At 44.8% G+C, this 21,575-nt stretch overlaps 1 protein-coding gene across 1 annotated transcript in view; it reads right to left on the minus strand.

Moving 5' to 3' along the window:
- Positions 1-17,031, minus strand: part of LOC142590661 (uncharacterized) — a 94,653-nt gene extending 77,622 nt beyond the window's left edge. Inside the window, exons 1-3 of the mRNA XM_075703047.1 lie at positions 16,827-17,031; positions 6,719-6,831; positions 3,368-3,496 (exon numbers count right to left, since the gene is read on the minus strand). Of these exons, the coding sequence (XP_075559162.1) occupies positions 3,368-3,496; positions 6,719-6,831; positions 16,827-16,845 (261 nt within the window). The 5' untranslated portion in view covers positions 16,846-17,031. The remainder of the gene's footprint in view (positions 1-3,367; positions 3,497-6,718; positions 6,832-16,826) is intronic.
- Between the last annotated feature and the right edge of the window lie 4,544 nt (positions 17,032-21,575).

Here is a 21,575-nt window from a genome sequence, read left to right on the forward strand (position 1 = left end):
ATTCTTTTAATGAAAAACACAGCACCCAATGGTGAGAAGCTTAATAGCAAACGTCTAAGCAGTTAGGCCTAGCGTTGCTGCAGTGGTGGCTATTGCTTCCAGCAGATCTGCGTGTGAGAGCGCCGGTTCGAGGTGGTGAGGTGCTCAAAAGTGCAGCAGTGGTGGCTTTGATTAATGCCATTTCAGACCTGTGGTCATGGCAAGAAGTCCGGAAAATAAGACGGCGAAGGGATTTTGCATGCGAAATTTCAGACCTTCTGATACAGTGACTCTATGGGGTACTTCCGGATGCCGCGAAACCATCCCAATTATCGGGCATCCGGAAAGTCGGTTGTTGACTGTACACTGCCAACTCCTCCAGCTGACCAAAGGCCTTCAAAGACGATTCGTTACAATTGCTGTCTCTTACTCGAGCCAGTATTACCGCAACTTTCGTTCCCTTTCAACAAATTTACAGCTAATTTTCCCTAATAGAAGCACAAATACCCAGAATTTTCCCAGAGTTTTTCCAGACTACTCAAAATCCCTAACAATTCCCAGTTTTCCCAGTTGGTAGACACCCTCTGTTTAGTACATACTTCTTATGAGCTCCGGCCAACTACGGCTTAACGAGGTTTCACTGCCTATAGGCCGCGTGCACCGCCTATAGAGGCGCCACTGATGGCCACCTAGCGGGCGCTTCCAACAATACGCGCGTGAGCAGTAGCAGACGACAACGCTTTGCAGCAAGGGTGACTGAAGTTCGCGGCTGCGATTTGTCCTTTCTTCGGGCGCCAGACTGCTTTTTCTGCGGTGACAGCTGTAGGGAAGACGCAGACCTCTGTGGGAGCGGGTATGAACAAGATGTTACCGGTGTTTGGGGCAACATGGGCCACATACGCGCCAGGTGCGTCCCGCAGACAAACGCCATGAAGACCATTTACATGAAGTAGAGCTCATGTAAACTAGCCGACAAATTTTGTTGACTAATGCGATGTCTCGACCGTGTTTTTTTTTAATTCTACCCTTGTCGTAATGCTGCTTCTGCACCTCAATAATAAGCACCCGTCGTTAGTGCATACTTAGATAACAAATCCGCACGGTGCGATGTCTGCATATGCCGTTGTGATTTTTCTGCCGATGAATACATGTGACGCCGCCGAATAAGTGTAGTGAAAGTCGCCTGAAGAAGAATAATTGCGAATTTATTGATAGTAACGCGTACACTATAGTCAACGAAGCCACCAAACGCACGGGTTAATAAAAGCGCGTGTTAGCGCTGTACCGCCGATGAACTGCCGTTCGCGCTGCAGTTTTTGCAATTTTAAATTCCCTAAGGGAGCTGCTTGGAAACGTACAAAGCTATAGTCTGACTAACTTTGCAGTACTTTTTTTAAATGTTACTAGAGAGAGGTGCCACATGATATATTTAAAGGCAGAGCAGCGCCAGTCAAATTAGATCCAGCGCTGGCGGCAAGGCCGGGTTTAGTCCTATGCGGCGTAAGCATAATAATAAATAATTCAGTGAGTACAAAATTCACTTGCAAGAAGCGACTACGTTGTGAAACAAACAAATCACTCGGCGTGTTAAGTCTGCTCAGACAGCATCAAGGTGTGATGACTTACCAAACGTGACGCGAACTATTCAGCGAAAAATGGATCAGCGAAAAATGGAATAAAAATACCATATGCAGCAACTATTAGCAATTCTCGCCCTGAGCTACCTATTTTCTAAACACATTTCCCAAAAAACCACAATATCTAAGATGCCCTCGGGAGAAATGAATAAAGCTGTTAAAGAAGCACTTGCTTGGTGTCATTCCGATAAGACACAGCGTGATTTATACCCTTTACAAACGAGGCAGGGTGAAAACATCGCAGCTCAAAAGAATCAAGAGTTATGCATGAAGCAACTAGCAACAGTTAAACATGTGCGAAGCCAAGCATAAAATAGATGTAAAAACATGAAGTGCGCGACAGCTGGTGCGAGGATTCGCATTGTGTTTTATGGTAAAGCTACAGAAGTTTGCAAGAACTGAAATTGTTAGTTTTATGTGGCCCGGTATGCGAGGATTCGCATTGTGTTTTATGGTAAAGCTACAGAAGTTTGCAAGAACTGAAATTGTTAGTTTTATGTGGCCCGGTATACCGGGCCACATAAAACTAACAATTTCAGTTCTTGCAAACTTCTGTAGCTTTACCATAAAACACAATGCGCTCATGCAGTCGTGCTGCCTAGCTAGCCGAACGCGGTAAAGAAGCGGAAAACAAGTAAGCGGCAAACGGCATTCCGAACTTTAGCGAAATGCCTTTAAACCGCATGTTGCACTGCAGACGAACTTCATCGCTTACGCGACTAACTACAATAGAGTAAATAGATAATAATAAAAAAGGAAAAACACCGAAACGACAAAGGAAAGGATGAGAACAAGAAATTTCGCGCCGAAGCGACGATCCATTGCCACCGTTGCTCCTGCTGATGAGGCTTTGCGGGGAATAATTAGAACCGTATCGCCGGCACGTTTTCGCCAGTATTTGAGCCCCCCACCCTGCAACAATTCTTCTTCGACATTCTTCGGAAGCTTTGGCCATCCCACACATGCGAAGGGTGTTGCCTATTTTGCTCTGAAAACACAAATAAGACGGAGAAGCACTATCAGCGACGCAACAAACTACGGCGTGCTACGGCGCGCGGCTCGCTCCTCTCCCATGCGTTCTGCGCAAGGCCGCCACCAGTGGCGCGGCCATCGGCGTGCACGCCGCGTATAGGTAATTTGATATATAAAAGAAATTTTATACAAAATGTTCAAGTGGATTTTACGACTATTCGTTATATATAATCATAATCAGTTATACGTGGGTTCAATATATCTGGGTTTGACTGTATAATGAAGCAAATTGCTGATTTTACAGGCTTCGTTTTATCTAGGTTTTGCTGTATATATGCCATGTTCATTGCCTGTTATAGGTCCTTAAAACAACACTTTTTAGTGCCTAAACATCTGGCCTCTATTCAGGACAAAAACAAACAATTTACTTTTGGGGCGAGTTTGACTTAAGAAGTTAATTGCGTATTAGCAATGGGCACACAAGATTGAACAATTGCTGAAAATTTCATGTGTCTACTGTCAAAAGCAAAAACGTTTTTCCTGGGCCCTTAATAAAGGAATTATGCCCTTGAAGGCAAACACGTGCTGCAGTGAGGATATTTGACCACCGTTTGCTCTTTCAATGCGTAATGCACTTGATAACAAAGCCACAACCACCAGCCCATCTGCAGCTACAGCCACACAGAGGCCTCATCTATGCTCAATGAGTGCTGTGCCGTGTGTGAGCTATCCGCCAGGACAGCAGCCATGGTGAGTAAGACAGGCTGCTCGGTGCTCACCTGTTCCTCGGCACCGGCCTTTCCCTCCTCGCCAGCCTCGTCACTCGAGCTCTCTTCCTCCGAACTGCTGCTGCTGCCGCTGCCCTTGCCTGAGCCACTCTCTTCCTCGTCGCCTTCGCCACGCTGAGCCTGTGAGGACGGAAAGAAAATGGCACTTTGAACCACCACTTTCCACATGTTGGTACTACAGTAGGTCAAGTGACGTGAAAGTCACTTAAGATGAAGTTTTAGTTCACGACCAGCTGCAATTTCACCATTCATATATAGCTGACTCATTAACAATGACTCTCATTAACTCTACCATGGTTAATACAACTTTTTGCTTAATTCGAATGCACTGGAAATTTCGGGCAAAAAATTGTGTATTGCTATGGAAGAAAAACTAGTTTAGTTTTAATGCGAAAGCATGCCACCTAAGTTAACTCTTCACCACACGGTGCATCTATATGATACACATAGAACAACTTCTTCTGGCATAAAAGAATTGAAAAGAAATGTCCTCTCTAGCAATGAAATATATATCAACTTTAGCAGTGGAAATAATGTTTGCTATTTTTTCCTTGAATATGTATACCAGTAGCTCGTCGGACAATGTGCAAGAAGTTCGTAAATACACAGGTTACAATACCTCGATTTGGGCAAGTTGGTTCATCTAGACAGTGCACAGTTAAATTGTTAAACAGGTTATTTCCATAATTTCTACACTCGAAATCAGTGAACAAAAATATCAGAGCGTTTATTTACTCTTTATTAGCTGATTGTGATGTTTTGATCGAGAAACACATTGGGGTGGTTCTGTGAGGAAAGCATGAACTGCTTTATCATATACGATACAATTTGCAGTTAAAGGGCCCCTGAAACGGTTCAGACAAATTTTGTAGACACGTAGGGTACAGCTTCAGTAGAACATTCGCACCCCAATTTAAGTGAAGCGTTACGTATTAATGGAGCTACAAGCAATTAGAAGTTACCCTCCTCCCTAGCCATGCTTTTCCTCCTCAACTCGTTCGCCGAGCGAGCGGGGCTAAGCTCCGCCTTCACTGGTTCAGCGTCACGATGCGTCGTCACATCGTCCACTTCCGGTTGTTTTGGAGCCCGCCCCCGCCCACGCGAGACCTCTCCGCTAGCCGCTTGGCCGTCGACCCCAAGTGAGAGCTATCGAAGCAGCATGCGTTGCGAGCATTCTGTCGTAGCGCCGAACGTGTCTGGTATTCCGTTAACCACAGGCAAGCTGGTCATTTCGGCAAATAACTGGAGGCATAAACTCAAGCTGATGAAGGAACTTTAGCGTAGACGTATGTGAGCGGCCTGATCGGCCTGCACGGTCCATGCACTTGTTGGCACAGCGCTTAACCAGCCAAACAAAGCGCTAATATTGCTCTAACCAAGTGTAAAACATTTTAAACATTTATAAAAACGTGTTGATGATTACACTCCTGCGAAAAATACACACCAGCAGCAAAGAAGAATACACTTCGTTGCTGCTACTGTGTATGGTTGAGCTTTATGCCACCAGGTGGCTGCACCGTGCAGACCATTCACATTTGCCCTTCTGCTCATCTCATGGCTCATCCCGTTACGGCACAGTTAAGCGGCCAGACTCTGTCCCCTTGCGCTTGCGTTTGCCCTAATACCGGACTCGCGAAACGCTATTGCGTTAGTAATCTTCCAATGTAAAGTGACGGCCACAAACGCGCAAATCCTGGCGCCGATTGGATAGCGGCCGTCCGATGCGCAGCAGCCAGTTCACTCGTACACTGCCTTGCAGAGGGACACGATGTCGCAGCTTGACATATTGCCAGTCAATACGTTTGCAGTCCACAAGGCAACAAAGTCGAATCATAGTGTTCGCGAAAAGACTGAAACCGACTCTGACCGCGGAGCTCTCGTCAAAATGGGGTACGTTGTAACACAAGCAGACGACACTTGCTGTGTGCCGGAAGTGCTTAAGTGTATTGAAAAATTATTCTTGTGCATTCTCTTTATGTTACTTTCTTTTCAGAAAAACAAATTAACTAACATTCCAACTATTACGAAGATCATTTGTTTACCATAAAGTTGGAAAAATTATCGATCACGCGCCCTGGTCAGCCAATCGGATAGCTCGCCCCACTGACGTCTTATGGGTGATTTCGGTCATATGGGTAGGGGCAGCTTAAGATTCCGCCGAGAAGTGTGCTGCGATCGGCAGCGATGTGCATTTTTAAAACCTTATAATAAATTACACGCTTTACGCGGGGCACTTAGATGTGTCAATTAATGATCAGAAGGACCTACTCTAACGACTCAGTACGTTTGTAGAAAATTGTCAAAAGCGTTTCAGGGTCCCTTTAAAGGAAGCACTCTCGAAATAACTGTTCTTTTCTTACTGGCTTATCTGCTGTCCGAGCGTCAGTTACTACAGAGCTTGTTTACCTTTCTGGTGTACCACGACAAAAACCAACATCCATAGTTTACTATCTTTGCAGAAACGCATGAGTCGGGTAATTGAGAATGCGCCCTACAGAAGCCACTCCACTCCGCTTTTCAAGAAGAATTGCATTTTAACAATAGAAAAACTCATTAACAAAAAAAAACAGCCATTGCAATATTTAAGGAGGTAAGACTCAATGAAAGCACCTTTTTTAAAGCACACCTCCCGAATGAACATAAATATAACACAAGGCAATTAACTTACAACAAGGGCAAGATCTGTATAAATTACGGCATGCAAAAGCTGGCATTCATAGTTTCAGATTTTCTGAATCATCACCCTGGCTTAATCACTATATAATAAGTGAATCACCGTCGTTAAGCCCTTTTAAAAAAAAAGTTTATATGTATTTGCTGTTGCTTTAGGTATGACTGTTCATTCTTTTGTACACAAATCGCATTCAGAATTTCCGTTACGTATTTCATGTACTTTTCATTTTTTTGTGTATGTATCCAATTTGTGTACCATGCTTGCCCTGTGTGCTTGAGCGTTTTGTGCACTCAGAACGGGTCGGGGAAGGGGACTGACACTTAGTCAGGCATTCGTGACTTTTTGTCAGCCTCTTTGACAGAGAAAATTTTAAAAAAACATTGCAATAATTCCAAATAGCACCTTCCTTCGACATATAGCCATGCAACACCAAGGTGGCACTCACTGTGAAAACGTGCACTCACTCAAAGGGTCACTAGATTTGCCAGTGTGAATGGGGTGTTGGTAGAAAGTTATCTCTAGTCCCTGTATGTCCTGCTTTCCCTGTATTATGCTCGAGCCTTCAGGTTACCGACGAAGTCCATCAGGAAATGGATGATCAAAGATATGAACACGCAAGTGCAGTGACCTCTGCGACAGAAACAGCGTCGTGCAGCCACGTGACTGACCCTCCACTGGCGGTTCCTCTCCTCCTTCTCCTTCTCCCTCTCGAGTTCCTCCAGGTTGGTGAAGTGGCGCCGCTGACCCTTGTGGCCACCACCACCACGACTACCACCTCGGCCTGAAAATGGATGGCAAAGGAATTAAAGGAGTACTCACATGACATATTCGACGTGCCATTTTCTTCCTACATTGGAGCTAAGACCATTACTTTAATAAAGATTGACACCCTTTAGACCCTAGAAAAAATAGTGAGAGCCCCCTGTATAATTTACTACAATACTGGTTCCTACGAACCAGTTTCAGTATGCAGGTGATTGATGTGTCACAATGCCACAATACACTGGCTCGCCCTGTGCCTGAGAATGCTGTGGCTGCCACCACACATGAGCACGGCAAGAACAAATGCATGCTATAGACAAGGCAAACTCAAGTTTCCGATTGCTCCCCTAGTGGGCAGATTAGAACGCCAAGGGTTGCCAGTAGGAACGACTGCAACCCATTTGCATTGGAGTGCATACTACTGGTGGTTTGTTTTTGCAATGGAAAGAGCGATCTCGTCATCCTGCAAGCCTTGCACACAGTACTGTTGTGTTGTTCAGCGTCACAACAGTCTCAAGAACACAAAACACCGAGACCTGCCGATGAAATTCTGCATATTTGAGGAAATATTATAGACAACACATGCATCAAACTGTAAGCAAAATCATATCTAGCATTTTTCTTCTCGCATGCCTTCTTTTTATCTGTCCAATGTAGTAAACAGAGTGGCCCTTGCATGTACAGGGATAAAGTATTGTAAACTTCATATGTATGGGTAGTCCACTAAATGCTGGCCGTTTTTAGGATGAAGCACAACCTGCATGACCTGTGGATGAGAAACGTTGTCATGGTTGCACGCAGAGTGCAGTTTTTTCAAAATGCTGTAATTGTGATAGCTTATATTGGTGGCAATGGAAAGCACAGCAGATGCTCGTCTTTCTTGATGTTTATGCTGTGAGAAGTGCATTTGTAGGTTTCTGCAAAAGAGCACTGGTGACCACACACTACCGTTTCCCAACCAATGCACACACTGCCGCTCAAACACCCTACATAAGCGTCACGGACGAGAAAGTGAGCGCGCAGTCACAATGCAAACAAACTGCCTCAGAGGACCAGTGCAACTGCGAAGTCGAATTTTTTTAACAAGGGATGCTTTTGCAAGGTGCAGCAGCGCCGCCTTGCTGCACCCCGCTTTTCTATATTCTTTTCTTTTACTGCTGCACAATATCAGAAAATTTTATTCTGTGTCATTTCAAGAAGAAGTGAAAACATACAAAATATATTCGCATTATCGTGCGAGAAGTCTGTGGGAGAGTTCTTACAACTTCTAAAATATGTGCTAGGGGTCCTTTAAAGATTCACAATGGGATATGAATGCTATTCCGGGAATGGCTTCCATTAGTCAAATGCAACTTCCAACGGGGCCTGTCACTCATACCAACTATAAAGCTATGCCTTAGAAGTCAGACGCAGCAATCAGGAGAAGTGCAGGGGATTTACCCATTTTTTCATTATGCACCAAGAAGAATGCATAAACTTGAGTGAACCTGTTGGCAAAATGTCTTGCCAACATGCTGGTAAGTTCACGGACACAACATGCTGCTAAAGCACTTTGGCAAGACTTGTTGGCAAGATATGGTGCTCTAGTGTGCCTGCTATTAGTGCTCAGTTTTATACATAGGAGGCAATTCTACAGAAGCTAAGCAAGTAGCACTGTCACGTGTCACCGTGCATGTTTTGCAGTGCAGTCGGTTTTAAGCTGTGCCGCTTTCTACGGTATGACTACCTAATACATAACAACAGCTTATGGATGTAAGATGGTGACAAATTGCACATTATTTGTGCACCTTTATACTTCCAGCATGCGACACCACATTTTGGTCACAAATACAAGTTGTGCGCTGTGGCTGCAGAAACATGCCAATCCGCTCATTCAGACCTGGGACCCCTTCCATGTAATAAATATGTCTCATCCTGCAACATAAAGCTATGAGACTTAATGTCACATCGAATTACATAACACACCTGTCTTTCCCATGTGGCATGATTTTCTTGTCATGAATGAAAACAGCTAAAGTTGTCTCTCTAGTTTTCATAGCTTTGGCTGCTATGTATAACAGGCACTTGAGTACTGCACTTGAGTGGTGTTTAAAAATTGTTAAAGCAATACTTTTCTGTGCAAAAGGAAGATTTATGAAAACATACAAATGAGCGTTTCCAATCTGCATGCATTTTTTTTTCTTCTTCACGGCCACATGAGGAACACCCTTTTAGCAGGCAACAGGTGGTGTACCAAAGTGAAGTTTCATTTTTCCAATCCCAGTGATGTGTAGAACAACTTCTAAAGACTTCAAAACAGAGAGAAAGCACTATTAGCTCTCATTACACCACAATGAGCAAACGCAGGAGTGAAACTTCCGTGCGCTGACACCTTTTCTCTATCCTACTGCACCACGAAAAAGTACAGGCCTCCCCAACTTGGCTGCACTTACTGTACTGGTTCATGCAGCGCAGCACGCTTGCTCTTTATCAAAGCGACATCGTTAAGGGCCCGTGTCGAAAAAAATCCGATGTTGGAGCCAGACGTCGCTTAGTGAAAAATCATTCCGAACCAGAACTATGCAGGCCATCTGAGTGGCGTAGAGGCGTTACTGAACTAATTCCTCAGAGTAACATACATCAGAAAAACGGTAAAGTACAACCTAAACACACTCTACTGGCAGGATAGCGTTAGATTGCAATTTGAGTATACGAGAAAACAATTCTATTACGGGGGAACTCAAACACAAACTCCTTTTCCAGCATTTCTGCCATTCATAGGGTGGCCATGCCCTCCGAGATTTCTGTGTGTCAGCCGGCACGCGCACGCAGAAAGGCGCACCCCTTTCCTTGCAACACCTCCAGATGGCGCTCGCCTCCACCACATCGCATGCTGCTTCTACCAGAAAGCTCGCCTTCGTGTAGCGTTCAGCGCCAACATTTCCCGGTAAACATTACGGTTACATAAGCTGCAATTGCCGGGAGGCTAAGAAGCAGTCCGGGATCTTTGAATGCTATTGCATTCCACACTTAAAAGCAAAGTTTAAGCGCCATCCCAATTTTTTCACAGCGTAGTGTGCATCACCAGCACCGCGCTTCTGTATTTGTCACTGTGCAGGAACCAGTGCATGTGTTCTTGACACTATGGTACTTGCTGCCTTGGAAGTGTGACCGGTGCAGGTGTCATGCAAGCCCTTTGTAGAAGGCTACACAGCACTGCTTTCATTGATTTTAGTAGCAGGGATGGAAGGTTTTAGTGCTTTTTCATTAAAATTCTCACCAGGTCTGGCCATGTTGAGCTGACAAGCACAGAGCATACATTGCACGATAACAATCGTGTCTGCAAAGTATTACATCACTACGTGCCACGGAAGGGTCTGAAATTTCAAACCGAATGCCGTTTCCCTTTTCACTCGTGGCCACTGCGCTCCAAGCTGGACCGTGACGTAATCATGCCCCTGCGCCTACGTAATCATGTCCGCAGTGTGATGTCGCTCGTGGTGACATGTGACTTCGAGAATTATTCAAGACAACATCTGTTATCTGTGGGATCTGTTGCTTGAATTGACGAATTGAAGTTTAGAGAAATAATAAAACGCACAAAAGGAATGTCTGCATCAAACGGAATGTCTGCATGTTTTTTGTTTTACTTCGTACCAAAGCAAGAGAGATGTGCTTCAGCTTTGTCTGTTTGTTCCCACGGTCGTGCGGTCACGTGCGCAGGTACCGAAACTACGCCATTTTCCACCGTGTTCCAGCGCGTGATCACGCTCTGCAATCCACTTGTCCAGCCTCAGAATTCGTGTAGCACTGAATTATACCGCTAGTCGTGTTTCCTTGTGCACAGCGCGCAAAATCATGCGCTGCGTGAACGAGACAACAGCCTGCGTGCGACGCCGTTGGCGGAAGTGCATAACGCCGGGGGAAAAAAAAAAAGCCAGGAGAAAAAAAATAAAAGCGGCACCTGTGACATATGCGTCACGCGATCCTCGAGGTCTGGTATGGAAGAATGCAGGGAAGGATTTTTGCTTGCATAGGCTAGACAGGGCGAATGGAGAGAGCGTCTTACTTGGCAGTGGAGCCCGCCTGCTGAAATCATGGATTCGCGGCACTGAAATATTTTTATCTTGGCTATTAATGAGCGAATTTCAAAATTTTTGCGGCAGAAGGCTCCCTAAAGGACACATAACAACGTCCAGCATATAACGAAAATTTGCCCTCGGGCTTGGTGAGGGACCCTCTAAAGCAGCCAGTCCAGCTGCTGAGACAGGTTTGTAAAGGATCATGGCATGCATACTTCCCTCCATGTAGGCATTGCACGTGCTGATGAGCAAATCATTTCGGTGAACATTTCATTGCCATCATAGCTATAACCACTCTTTCCTACACCATCGCAGCCATGAACTCAAAAGTGTACCTTAGCCAAGACAGCGTGCACTATTAATCAGCATTCACCACTATTCATCATCATTAAAAATGCGGGTGAATGGCGTCATGAAGGGAATCGGACATTTCAGCCCTGAATGGCACCTCCGAAGAGTGGGCCAGGAGAAGCTGACTAGGACCAGCACCTTTGCTCCGCTGCTTATGCTATTAGCAAGGACAGTTTGTGCAACTAAGGCTGCCTTGAGCTTGCTTCAAAAGCTGCCCAGAGTAATGTTCGGTATTAACATACTAGGAACAGACAGGCCATCTGCTGTACCATCTGAAAAGCGGCCCACAAGATATCCCCACTTGCACAACAGAAACAGAAGCACCAGTGTTATCAATCTGCCCTGGTTTACAAGATCGTTGATGTGCAGGAGCACAGTGCTACCAGTTCATGAGGAAAGAATCTTCTCATGAAATCCGCGAGACCATACGCTGTCGGAGTGCTTAAGAGAAAACACCTGGTATGTGAGCAGTTCTGTTCCAACAACCACCTTGGATGGACAAATAGAGGGAAATATTGTAGTGCACATTTCAAGAAGCGAGTGAGGCACATGAAGTGAGGGCAATCCTGCTTTCCTTTTAGCATCGTCATCCTCTAATTCCTCTTATTAACAACTGGTTAAATTCCCTTTCAGTGTGGCTATCGGCTAATCAGTTGAGCCTAAATGTTAAAAAAACAAAGTATATTGTTTTTACTCCTATTAACAAACCAGTTAAGTTCGCATCTTCTTTAATATTTCAATCACAACCACTTGAAAGGGTTTCCCAGTACAAGTTCTTGGGTGTACTCTTCCATGAAAATCTACGGTGGACGCATCACGTAAGTTATATTAAACGTAGCATAGCACAATTAATTGGTATGCTCAATAAGCATCGCACGCTGTTACCTTTAAAACTTAAAAACGTCAGTTATACTTTTCTACTATCCGTTCTAGACTCCACTATTGTCTACTTATCTGGGGCGTCACTTCTAAGGCTAACTTGGAAACTCTATTCCGAATGCAGAAGAAGTGTGTTCGTATTATTAATAACCTATCGATGTACGAACATACCTCTGAGTACTTTCACCAGGACAGTATTTTGAGTGTCGCTAGTTTGTATAAACAAAAGTTATCCGAAAAAGCTTTTTTAGAATTCATAAGTAATCGTGAGAACTTTTTTTCCATATATACTAATACCACAACTAACTACACCTTAAGAGCTAGGAATTTTATTAAGGTAAAAACTAGAACAAACTACGGCAATCAGCTTTTACAGTGGCAGATTCCTAATTTACTTAATTATGAGCATGCTTTATTTGATATCATGCAAGATTCCTCAACCATTTCAATGTTCAGAAAGAAATCAAAACTTTGTTTTTCCAACAAATGACACCTGTTTTTTGTAATTTATTTCCTGTTTTTTCGACTGATATGCAATTTCATGCGTTGCAAGACTTTTTGTTCCCATGTGGCCTTTTGGCCTTCCTGTATCTTTCTTTACGCACTTTATTTCTTCATTTTCATTATTTACACTGATTGTGTTGCAATGATTTCTTGTATGTATAATTGTAACATTCGTATATATAAGTATGTATATCTGTGTACTATGTGTATATATGTATATATTTTTTTGCACTGTTGTCTGCTGTGCTCGTGGCGCCAGGGGCCTAGTCAGGCGTGTATAGTCACGCCTTTTGCTCCGGCGCCATGACAATCTTGTATTGTCAAAATTGTAATAAACTTCAAAGAGCCAGAGCGGTTGAAGAAGGCAGAGGACCAAGCGGTGTGAAAAAGTAAGATGCTTGATACGATGGCCTAACGCCTATTTTTGTACACCATATTGTAAATTAAATTGTGAAGTTGACTGATTTAGTGATTATTGGCTTTTTATGACTCAAGGGCCAGTTCTGGCCAAAGAGCACCACATAAATTGTGAAGTTTAACAACCCAATAAAACTTTGGTTGGTGCTACTGATGCGCTTCCTGGTTCTTTTAATGATCATTTCACCAGTACATGTCACCAAACTGCCAGCCTGAGTGCCTGTCAATTTATAGATACTCACTGCACTGAATCAATATTTTTGAACCCTACAAATTAACATGAAATAACACTGCTTTTCCATAACCTGAGTAATAGTAGTGCCTGTGATGCTGATGGCCTGCAAATCAGGCCTGTCAGCTATGTGCTTGATATTATTTCACCTGTTCTTGCTCATATCTACAATATCTGTCTCTCCCAAGGCCAATTCCCCAAAATAATACAGGTGGCAAAGGTGCTTCCCATCTTCAAAAAAGGTGATAAAACACTTATTTCGAACTACAGACTCATCTCTATACTTCTGATTTTTTCCAAAGGACTAGAGAAGATAATATTTTGTAGGTTATCCTGTTTTCTTGACAAACATAACTTATTAACCCCACATCAACATGCTTTCCGCAGATTCATGTCGACTGAACTAGCACTCCTTAAGCAGAAAGAACTAATCCTTGAAAATTTTGAGGCACGTTTATTAACCTTAGGCGTTTTTGTCAACTTATCTAAAGCTTTCAATTCTATTGACAATAAGCTTCTGGTTCATAAACTAACTTATTATGGCATCCGTGGCATTGCTTTCAGCTTACTTGAATCTTACTTGAACCACAGAAAGCAATTTGTGCATGTAAATGGATTATCATCCAGTGTCCTTCCTGTTCATGTAGGTGTCCCATAAGGAAGCATCTTGGGGCCTCTCTTGTTGAATATTTTCGTCAATGACTTTATTAACATTGATTCTGGCACAATGTATGCCGATGACACCACACTTCTTTTTTCATCCAAATCTCTGGATAACCTGGTTTTACGTGCTAGCAGTGTGCTCTCGAAAGTACACTAGTGGTCCCTTGAAAGTGGTCTCACAATCAACTCCACAAAAACCAAAGCCTTGCTCTTTCATCCAAGAAATATGAATGTCGTGCTACCTGGAGATATTGTGCTTAACTCCAGCACTATTGAAGTTGTCCAATCAATCAAATGTCAGGGTGTGCACTTTGGTCATGATATGACATGGCGCTCTCATGTAGATTTCCTCACCGGCAAACTGTCACAGGTGTTGGGTGTTGTCTATTCCTTTAGATAGCTGCCGCAATCCGTGAAATTGCTGATCTATAACTCACTTTTTTTCAGTCACCTAAATTACTGCTGCCTCGCATGGGGGAAAACTTCAGCCACAAATATCCACAAGCTGTTTGTAATTGAGAAGAAATTTCTTTGTGTCATTTGTAATAAGCCTCGTGATTTTCATTCCGCTCCTCTTTTCAGCGCGCTTAGAACCCTTAAATTACCTGCTCTAATAAACCTGCGCTTCTTGTCAACCTACAGACGATATCAGAAAAATATTGGCCCGCCCTCAGCTCTCTCGCTAATCTCACAAAACGAGAAACCCCTTACACAACTTGAGCTCCTGAGACTTGGTGTGTTCCTCAACTTTGGACTAATTATGGCCAGCAAATGTTATGCCACTGGCTGCCCAGTTTACTCAATAATCTCACCAGATGCAATATTGATGTGCTCACTTGTTCCGCAAAAAATCTGCATGATATGTTTCTGCAATCTTGACTGTGTACTGTTGTACTTATTGATTTTTGCCCTTAGTGTTCTTGCTCTTCTTTCTTTTTTTCTCCTCTTTTTATTCCCTTAACGTTTCCCTCCTGCCCTGCTGCTGCCATTGTAAACAGAACCTGGGGCCAGTCAAGCTGCTTTTCCGCAGCTTTTTTCCCTTTGTTTTTTCCGCCACAACCATGTACCTCCTTGCTTGTGGAAACAAATAAATGAAATGAAATGACTTGGTACATGGTATATTGATGAAAAATTCAGCACAAAGCACAAAACAACCTACAAGGAAGAGACAAGACAAAGCACCAGTGCTTGTCTCGTCTTTTCTTTGTGGGTTGTCCTGGATTTTGCGCTGAATTTTTCACCTTCAAAATTAACCCAAAATTGGACAGTGGGTTATGAGGCACGCAGTAGTGGAGGACTTGAGTTCTTCGACATCCACCCAAACCATCGTGCACAGCGTTCTTGCAGACACCACAGCCATCGGAATACAGTCACCGCTGCCGGGACCAAACCCACAACCAGGCGCCTAGCAGAACAAGGCTATAAGCACTAACCACTGCGGCATTCTCTTAACACAATAATGTTTTGAGAGATAATAAAAAGCAAATATGCTTCGCGTTCCTGCACGCATCCCCGATAGCTCTTACATTTTTTGAAGCAAACAACAAAGCTCATCATCGCTGCCCCTTTCTCCTTGCTATGTTCACGCCACTACACTTGCACAATGTGGACTTGTGCAGCACTCTCCAGAAGTGGTGCAGAAAATGCAGGCACAAAGTGAGGGCACCTTAAGTTCCCTGAATGAGTGCACAGGTGACAAGGTGGACTTCAATGTTCAGTGAAACCAAACAGGCAACAGTCGCACAGATTAACAAGCATGATCAGCAAGTCTTCTGTAGGAAGGCGGCTGACAGCACGAGCCAAATACAGGGGAATATGAAAAAAGATCTGCAGACACACTGACCCAGACACAAATAACCACAACACTTCGAGACTGTAAAAAGTAAGCTGTACACTGCAGCCGATAAGGCTCACCCTTGCACAGATATCGCCTACCTCAACAACAAGAGAGAGAGAGAGAGAGAGAGAGAGAGAGAGAGAGACCAACTTTAATCATATGCTGCATATGTTAGCCTGGCTGATTGCCTACACGCTACATTTCCTCTATGTGAGCTAGTTAAAGGGGCCTGTTTACCAAACATGAGAACAAAGTGTTCCATGAATGTAACCAAGAAACATTTTTTGAAAGGGACCTATTAGGAAGGTCATATGATGAGAATGTTTACTTTCTGCATTCGACTTCTGCACAACGCTTACTCTCGACGCCGCAGGAGTGTCCGTAGAATTGTTATCGCAATAATATGTGCCTTACTGAATTTCCCCCAGTTAGAGGCTGACGTAAGGCGGCCTGTCAATTAACGCGACAACGGGAAACGCCACGGCACTTGGTGAGAAATCTAGCCAGCACTCGCCACTCTTATGATGATTGACATCTCGAGCTTCTAGCAAACGGGGGAACCAAATTTCCGTACTTCAGATCACAGTCTATACGCCAGTCACGCCTTGTGAATCGGGTCTGTCGATGGGGCGCTCAGATTCTGCGCAATGCAAGCAGCACCGGTTTGTCTTTAGCCCATTCAAACGCACGCGGCGCCATGCGACGCTGCGCGAAAATACACTCCGTACGTCAGCCCGCCTAAAGAACTTTTGGGCCGGTCATGTTCTCTTTCGCAAAAGAGCGAACCGGCCAGAAAAGCTGACGAAACGACTTCCAGCTATTCGTTAATCCATCTGCTTCTTTTATTGGCACACCGACATATGCCAACACGATCACCCTTATATCAGCAACCATTGCGATCATTTAACGGCGCTCTCAAACAAACTAGCCGGTGTACAGCGGTCGGTGTAGGTTTCGCATGGAACAGCTGGTGAATTTTGCATGAGCAAGATCAGAAAACAACGGAAAACAAGGCAAAGTGGCCGCATGCTCGCGGCGCTACAGCGTAGCCCTAGGCACCCGTGGCTTACCTCGTCCTCTGGGGGGCATCTTGACAGTCGCACGCAGCTACAGGTAGACGAGAAAAGACAGCGACAAGGGCGCTGTGTGCCAGACGAGATGGCCGAAAACACCGAGAGGCAAGCGAAGAAAGGTCGCACCGGGATTCTCCGAAAGATTTGATGGCGGTGGACGACTTCCCAGCGAAATGCTGGGGTCACTACTGACTACAAAGAAGTTCAAGAAAGTATAGGCGCCGCAAGCTACCAGTATCCCATTATAAGCAACTTTTGTTTAATAAATAATATGACCAATATAGAATAAATTTAACGTAAAAATAATGTTTCCAAAGTGCAAATGAAAACGTTTTTTAGCTGCTGTTGATTTGAGATCTAGTGCAAATTTATCAGTAAAGGCGGCGCTAGTGTTTGTCTCCATAGTCTGCTACAATTTAGGTCGGCGTGGCGATTTAATATATTTATCCAGGATGTGGAATATACCAGCTAGCGCCAAATGCAGTGGTTCATAAATATACCTATTTTTTATTGCCTGCATGTTACTTCAACCGCAAAGGTTTCGGTGAAAAGAAACGAAACTGGAGCAATGCCTCCTTTACTAGATGCCTGCCGCGTTGTGACGTTGTCCGGTAAACTCGATTCCAACCGCACTTCAGTTGCCGAAGTGGTGGTCCCGCGAACTAGCAGCGCTGCGATCGCGTCTTTTGTCACTTTTTGTTTCGTTTCTGATAGAAGTTGCTCCATTTCTGGTAGATTTCCGGTTTCCATGTTGAGAAGTAGTTATTTCACAGTTCCTAATTCTGAGCCTCTTTGTGAAAATTGGTCATATCTGAGCTAGGTATTGTAAATGCGTTTGTGGTAATGAACTTGAAACTTGACTTCTGCTTTCACTTCTGGTTTCATGTTGGTTGCGGTATACATCGTCTGCCGTTATCCTTCTCCGTTTTGCAGGTGTTGTGTGATGTGTCGTGATTTTCTCTCTTGAAAAGCTTCTTGAAGAAGCGTTTCCGCGTCTCATGACAGCAAGAAGTTCCCTATGCCGTGCTGTTTTGCCCCCGGCTGCACCAGCGGCCTGAGACACGATGCCGCTGGTCACCATTTTTTCGCACCGCCGCATGCTACACCGAAAAGACAAACGTCTCACAAACAAATCAAAAGTGTGTGAACGCCACTTTGAGGACGACGACATTTTGAAATACTACAAGCATGTTGTGGGTAACAAAGAAATATTGATTCCTCGCGGGAAATGGATGCTTGTTCCCGGCCCACTTCTTCGGCTCTTTCCTGGGCTGCCTGAGCACACCTCAAAGCCAAAAAATGTGAAGCGAAAGCGACGTCCACCAAAAGAACGAGCGCAAGTGCCGGCAAGTACATCGGGTGAAGCTTGTAGTGACAGCGCTTCAACTTCAAACTTGCTGTTGGGCTTGGAAGAAGGAACTTGAGAAATATGCGGCACGCACTTGGTGCTCAGCGAGCTCACGAACGTGACACTGCCTTCTGCGCTCTGTAAGTTCGACATTGTTGAGGACGACGCAACACAGAAGCGATGCGGAGTATTTTATATGAGGCATCTGGTAGCTGGGCATCTGCGAGTAATGAAAACTGTTGTGCTTGAAGAGGATGCTACTTGCTGCATAAGCGGCTGCAGCAAAATTCACAAGAGGCTATTTCGAGCTGCGACTATAGCACTGCAAGTGCGGAAAGAATCCTGAGGGAAGCAGACAGCTTGAACTTATGTGCGGGCGTGAAAGCAGGTCAGCGTGACACGGCGACATCAGATAATATGCACCACAAGCAGCGCAATGTACTTACAAAGTCAACTAGTCTTACTTACTAGTCTGCGCGCGTTGTCTCCGTCTACAGAGGAAACATCGACTGAGTATTAAGGCTCCGAGCGCAACGCTCAAGCGATATCAGAAACTACGCAATGTGAAGAAGAGGCTGCTGCGCATCAAAAGCAAAAGAATGATATGTTGGCACTGAAGAAAAGGCTTTTTGAAATGCCTGATAACAGAATCGAGGAAGCGTTGGCCGAACTTCCTTGCATTTATGACATCGTTTAAACAGTTGAAAGCAAAGTCTCCGTGTGGCGCGCGGTACAATGCGGACTGGCTTCTGAATTGTTTAATGCTGAGGATAGCGAGCCCTCGAGCATATAAGCTTCTATCTAACATGAATATGCTGCCCTTCCCCTCCCTGAGCCGTCTCACACAAATTCTGAAAGGAATACCATACAAGTATGGTTTCAATCATCTCTGTATGGAAGCTAGTGGAAAACAGCTGGACAATAGAGCAGATGGGCAGAAATTCGGCACACTGATTTTGAATGAAATTAAGCTACGCCAGGCGTACAATTTCAACAAGTCAACCTTCAAACTTGATGGTTTTTTGGACTACGGTGGTATTTCAAATGAAGGAACTGACCAACTTGCAGATCATGCGCTCGTGCTGATGTTCGTACCACTTCTGGAGAGCTGGGTGCAACCGATTGCCACCTTTTCCATGAAAGGTGCTGCGCCTGGCAGGATTTTAGCAGAGGTGGTGTTGCAAGCAGTAATGCAATTACATAAACATGGTGCTATGGTGATCGCCGTTGTCAGTGACGGGGCTGGGAACAATCGCTAGATGTGGCAGCAGATGGGAATCAGCGGCAGCGTAACCTCACCTTCTCACAAGATTCCACATGCATGCCTGCCTGAGCGCGCGTACCTTTATTTCCTGTGTGATGTGCCACATGCCCTGAAGTGTGTACGCAACCATTTGCTCAAGCACAAATATGGACAGGTGAGCTAGCGTAGTTTATTTCATATATAACCTGTGCTGATTGGCGTCGATAACTCGCTGACAGAGCGTCAATAACTCGCTGACAAGCAGCCAGAAAGAGGGCAAAATTGCTTTGAGCAAAAAAAAAGTAGCTCAAAATACCTTTTTTGTGTACAAAGCAAATAAAAAGTGTCACTGTGTTTGTTGTTTGTTTTGTTCGTCAAAAAGAAAATGAATTAAGCTTTGACACAAATATGTTCATAGTATTTAACTTCATTCTTGTCACTGCTCACAGATCACTTCCAACTCATTTGCACGTCCCATAATATCCTGCTGTTAAGAGCGCAAAATGTAGACGAGAGACGAGACAAGAAGACACCACAAGCGCTGCGGTCTCTTCTTGCCTCGTCTCTCGTCTACATTTTGCGCTGTTAACCGCAGGATGGAAAACCAACAAGCCCAAGCTGCTATTCTACCATAATATCCGCGGACGACTACAAAAAATACATCTGTCAATTAAATTTATTAGGCGAAGAAGCGTTGACGAGGGTGGATCAATTCACCACAGCGTTGTCTCAATCGACTGCTGGGCGTGATGCGTTAATGTCCCTACGTCTGCACAGGCGCTCGCCGTCTTTAATTAATACACATCTTAAGAATAAGCAGCAAAAAAGAAAGCCCCTGCTGAAGGGAGCACCGTGGCGCTTTTTAGGGAGAAAGTTGGTTTAAAGCGGAACCGCAGTGCACGACCGCTCATTTGCGATGTAGTTGCAGCCTCTAAAGACTAGCTAGACATGTCATTCAAAGGTCCTTGGCATAAAATACTGTTCGGGCAGCCAAAACACAGTCGTCAAAAAGCGAACGGCACAGGCCAGTTGGGGAAAACGACCCACCGCAGAGATGACATCGCAGGAGTAGACGATGCGCGCTGCGTGAGAGATACGTCGCTGCAGCGCCGATAGGGCACAGACACCGTGAAGTCCCCGTTACTTACGCGCGGCAGGTTTGTCACAAAACTCAGACTGCGTATCTAAAACACATTTACCGACGGATAAGGGCCTACAGGCCTGTTGGTGCAAACGACGCGTCGCAGCAGGAGCAGACGACGCGTGGCGCATGACGAAAGACGCGACTGCAGCGCCGGTAGTTTCAGTGACACCCGTTGCGGCCACGTCGGCCAATGGGCTCGCATAGTGAGATGCGAAACTGAAGAATAAGAACGTTGCTCGCATAGAGTTTCTCACTGTGTTATATTGAGAAACTCTATGGTTGCTCGGTTCCGTGCATAGAGTTTCTCACTACATTACCTCTATGGTTCCGTGCCCTCTCCGTTTTCTCGTCTCCGGATGGATGGAAGGAAGGTAGGAGCGTCCCCTTTGAAATGTGGTGATGGCAGTTGCCATCATGCTCAGCTTTGGGAGAGAGAGAAGTTTAATGATACGAAATGCCGAGAGGTCGGCCTGAGGTATATTCCTCTAGCCCGCTATTCGGCGTTGGGGGAAAGAAAGAGAGAAGAGAGAGGTGCATGATAAGTGACGATGACGATCCACTCCAAGAACAGTTTCCACCCTTTGGCGTGCCCCTTCTGCCACACAACGATAATCGTTATCTGCCTTGATGTGTTTCCTTTCTTTAACGCTGCGAGCCCGGAACTTTCCAGTAACGAACGGCACGCGCGTTATCAGAAGAGGCACTCCAAAGTGTGTAAACTGTTCACCACTCTAAGTAGTTGAAGAGCCGATTTTGCGTCACTGAAAACTGTCCATATTTGAGGAGGCTGTCGCGAAATATATTGAACGGCCTCTGTGATTGTCACTAGTTCCGTAGATGTTGTAGTCATCTTGTTATGCAGACGAAACCGTCGAATGACTTGATGCGCAGGCACGACGAAAGCCGCAAAGACGCATACGACAAGACCGATCCGTCTGTATACACGCTCACCGAGGAGTCGTATTCTTTCGACATATATTCAAGTGTTAAATGTCTGAGGCCGACGGTAGG

This window comes from Dermacentor variabilis, chromosome 8 (assembly GCF_050947875.1).
Source record: "Dermacentor variabilis isolate Ectoservices chromosome 8, ASM5094787v1, whole genome shotgun sequence".
NCBI lineage: Eukaryota > Metazoa > Arthropoda > Arachnida > Ixodida > Ixodidae > Dermacentor > Dermacentor variabilis.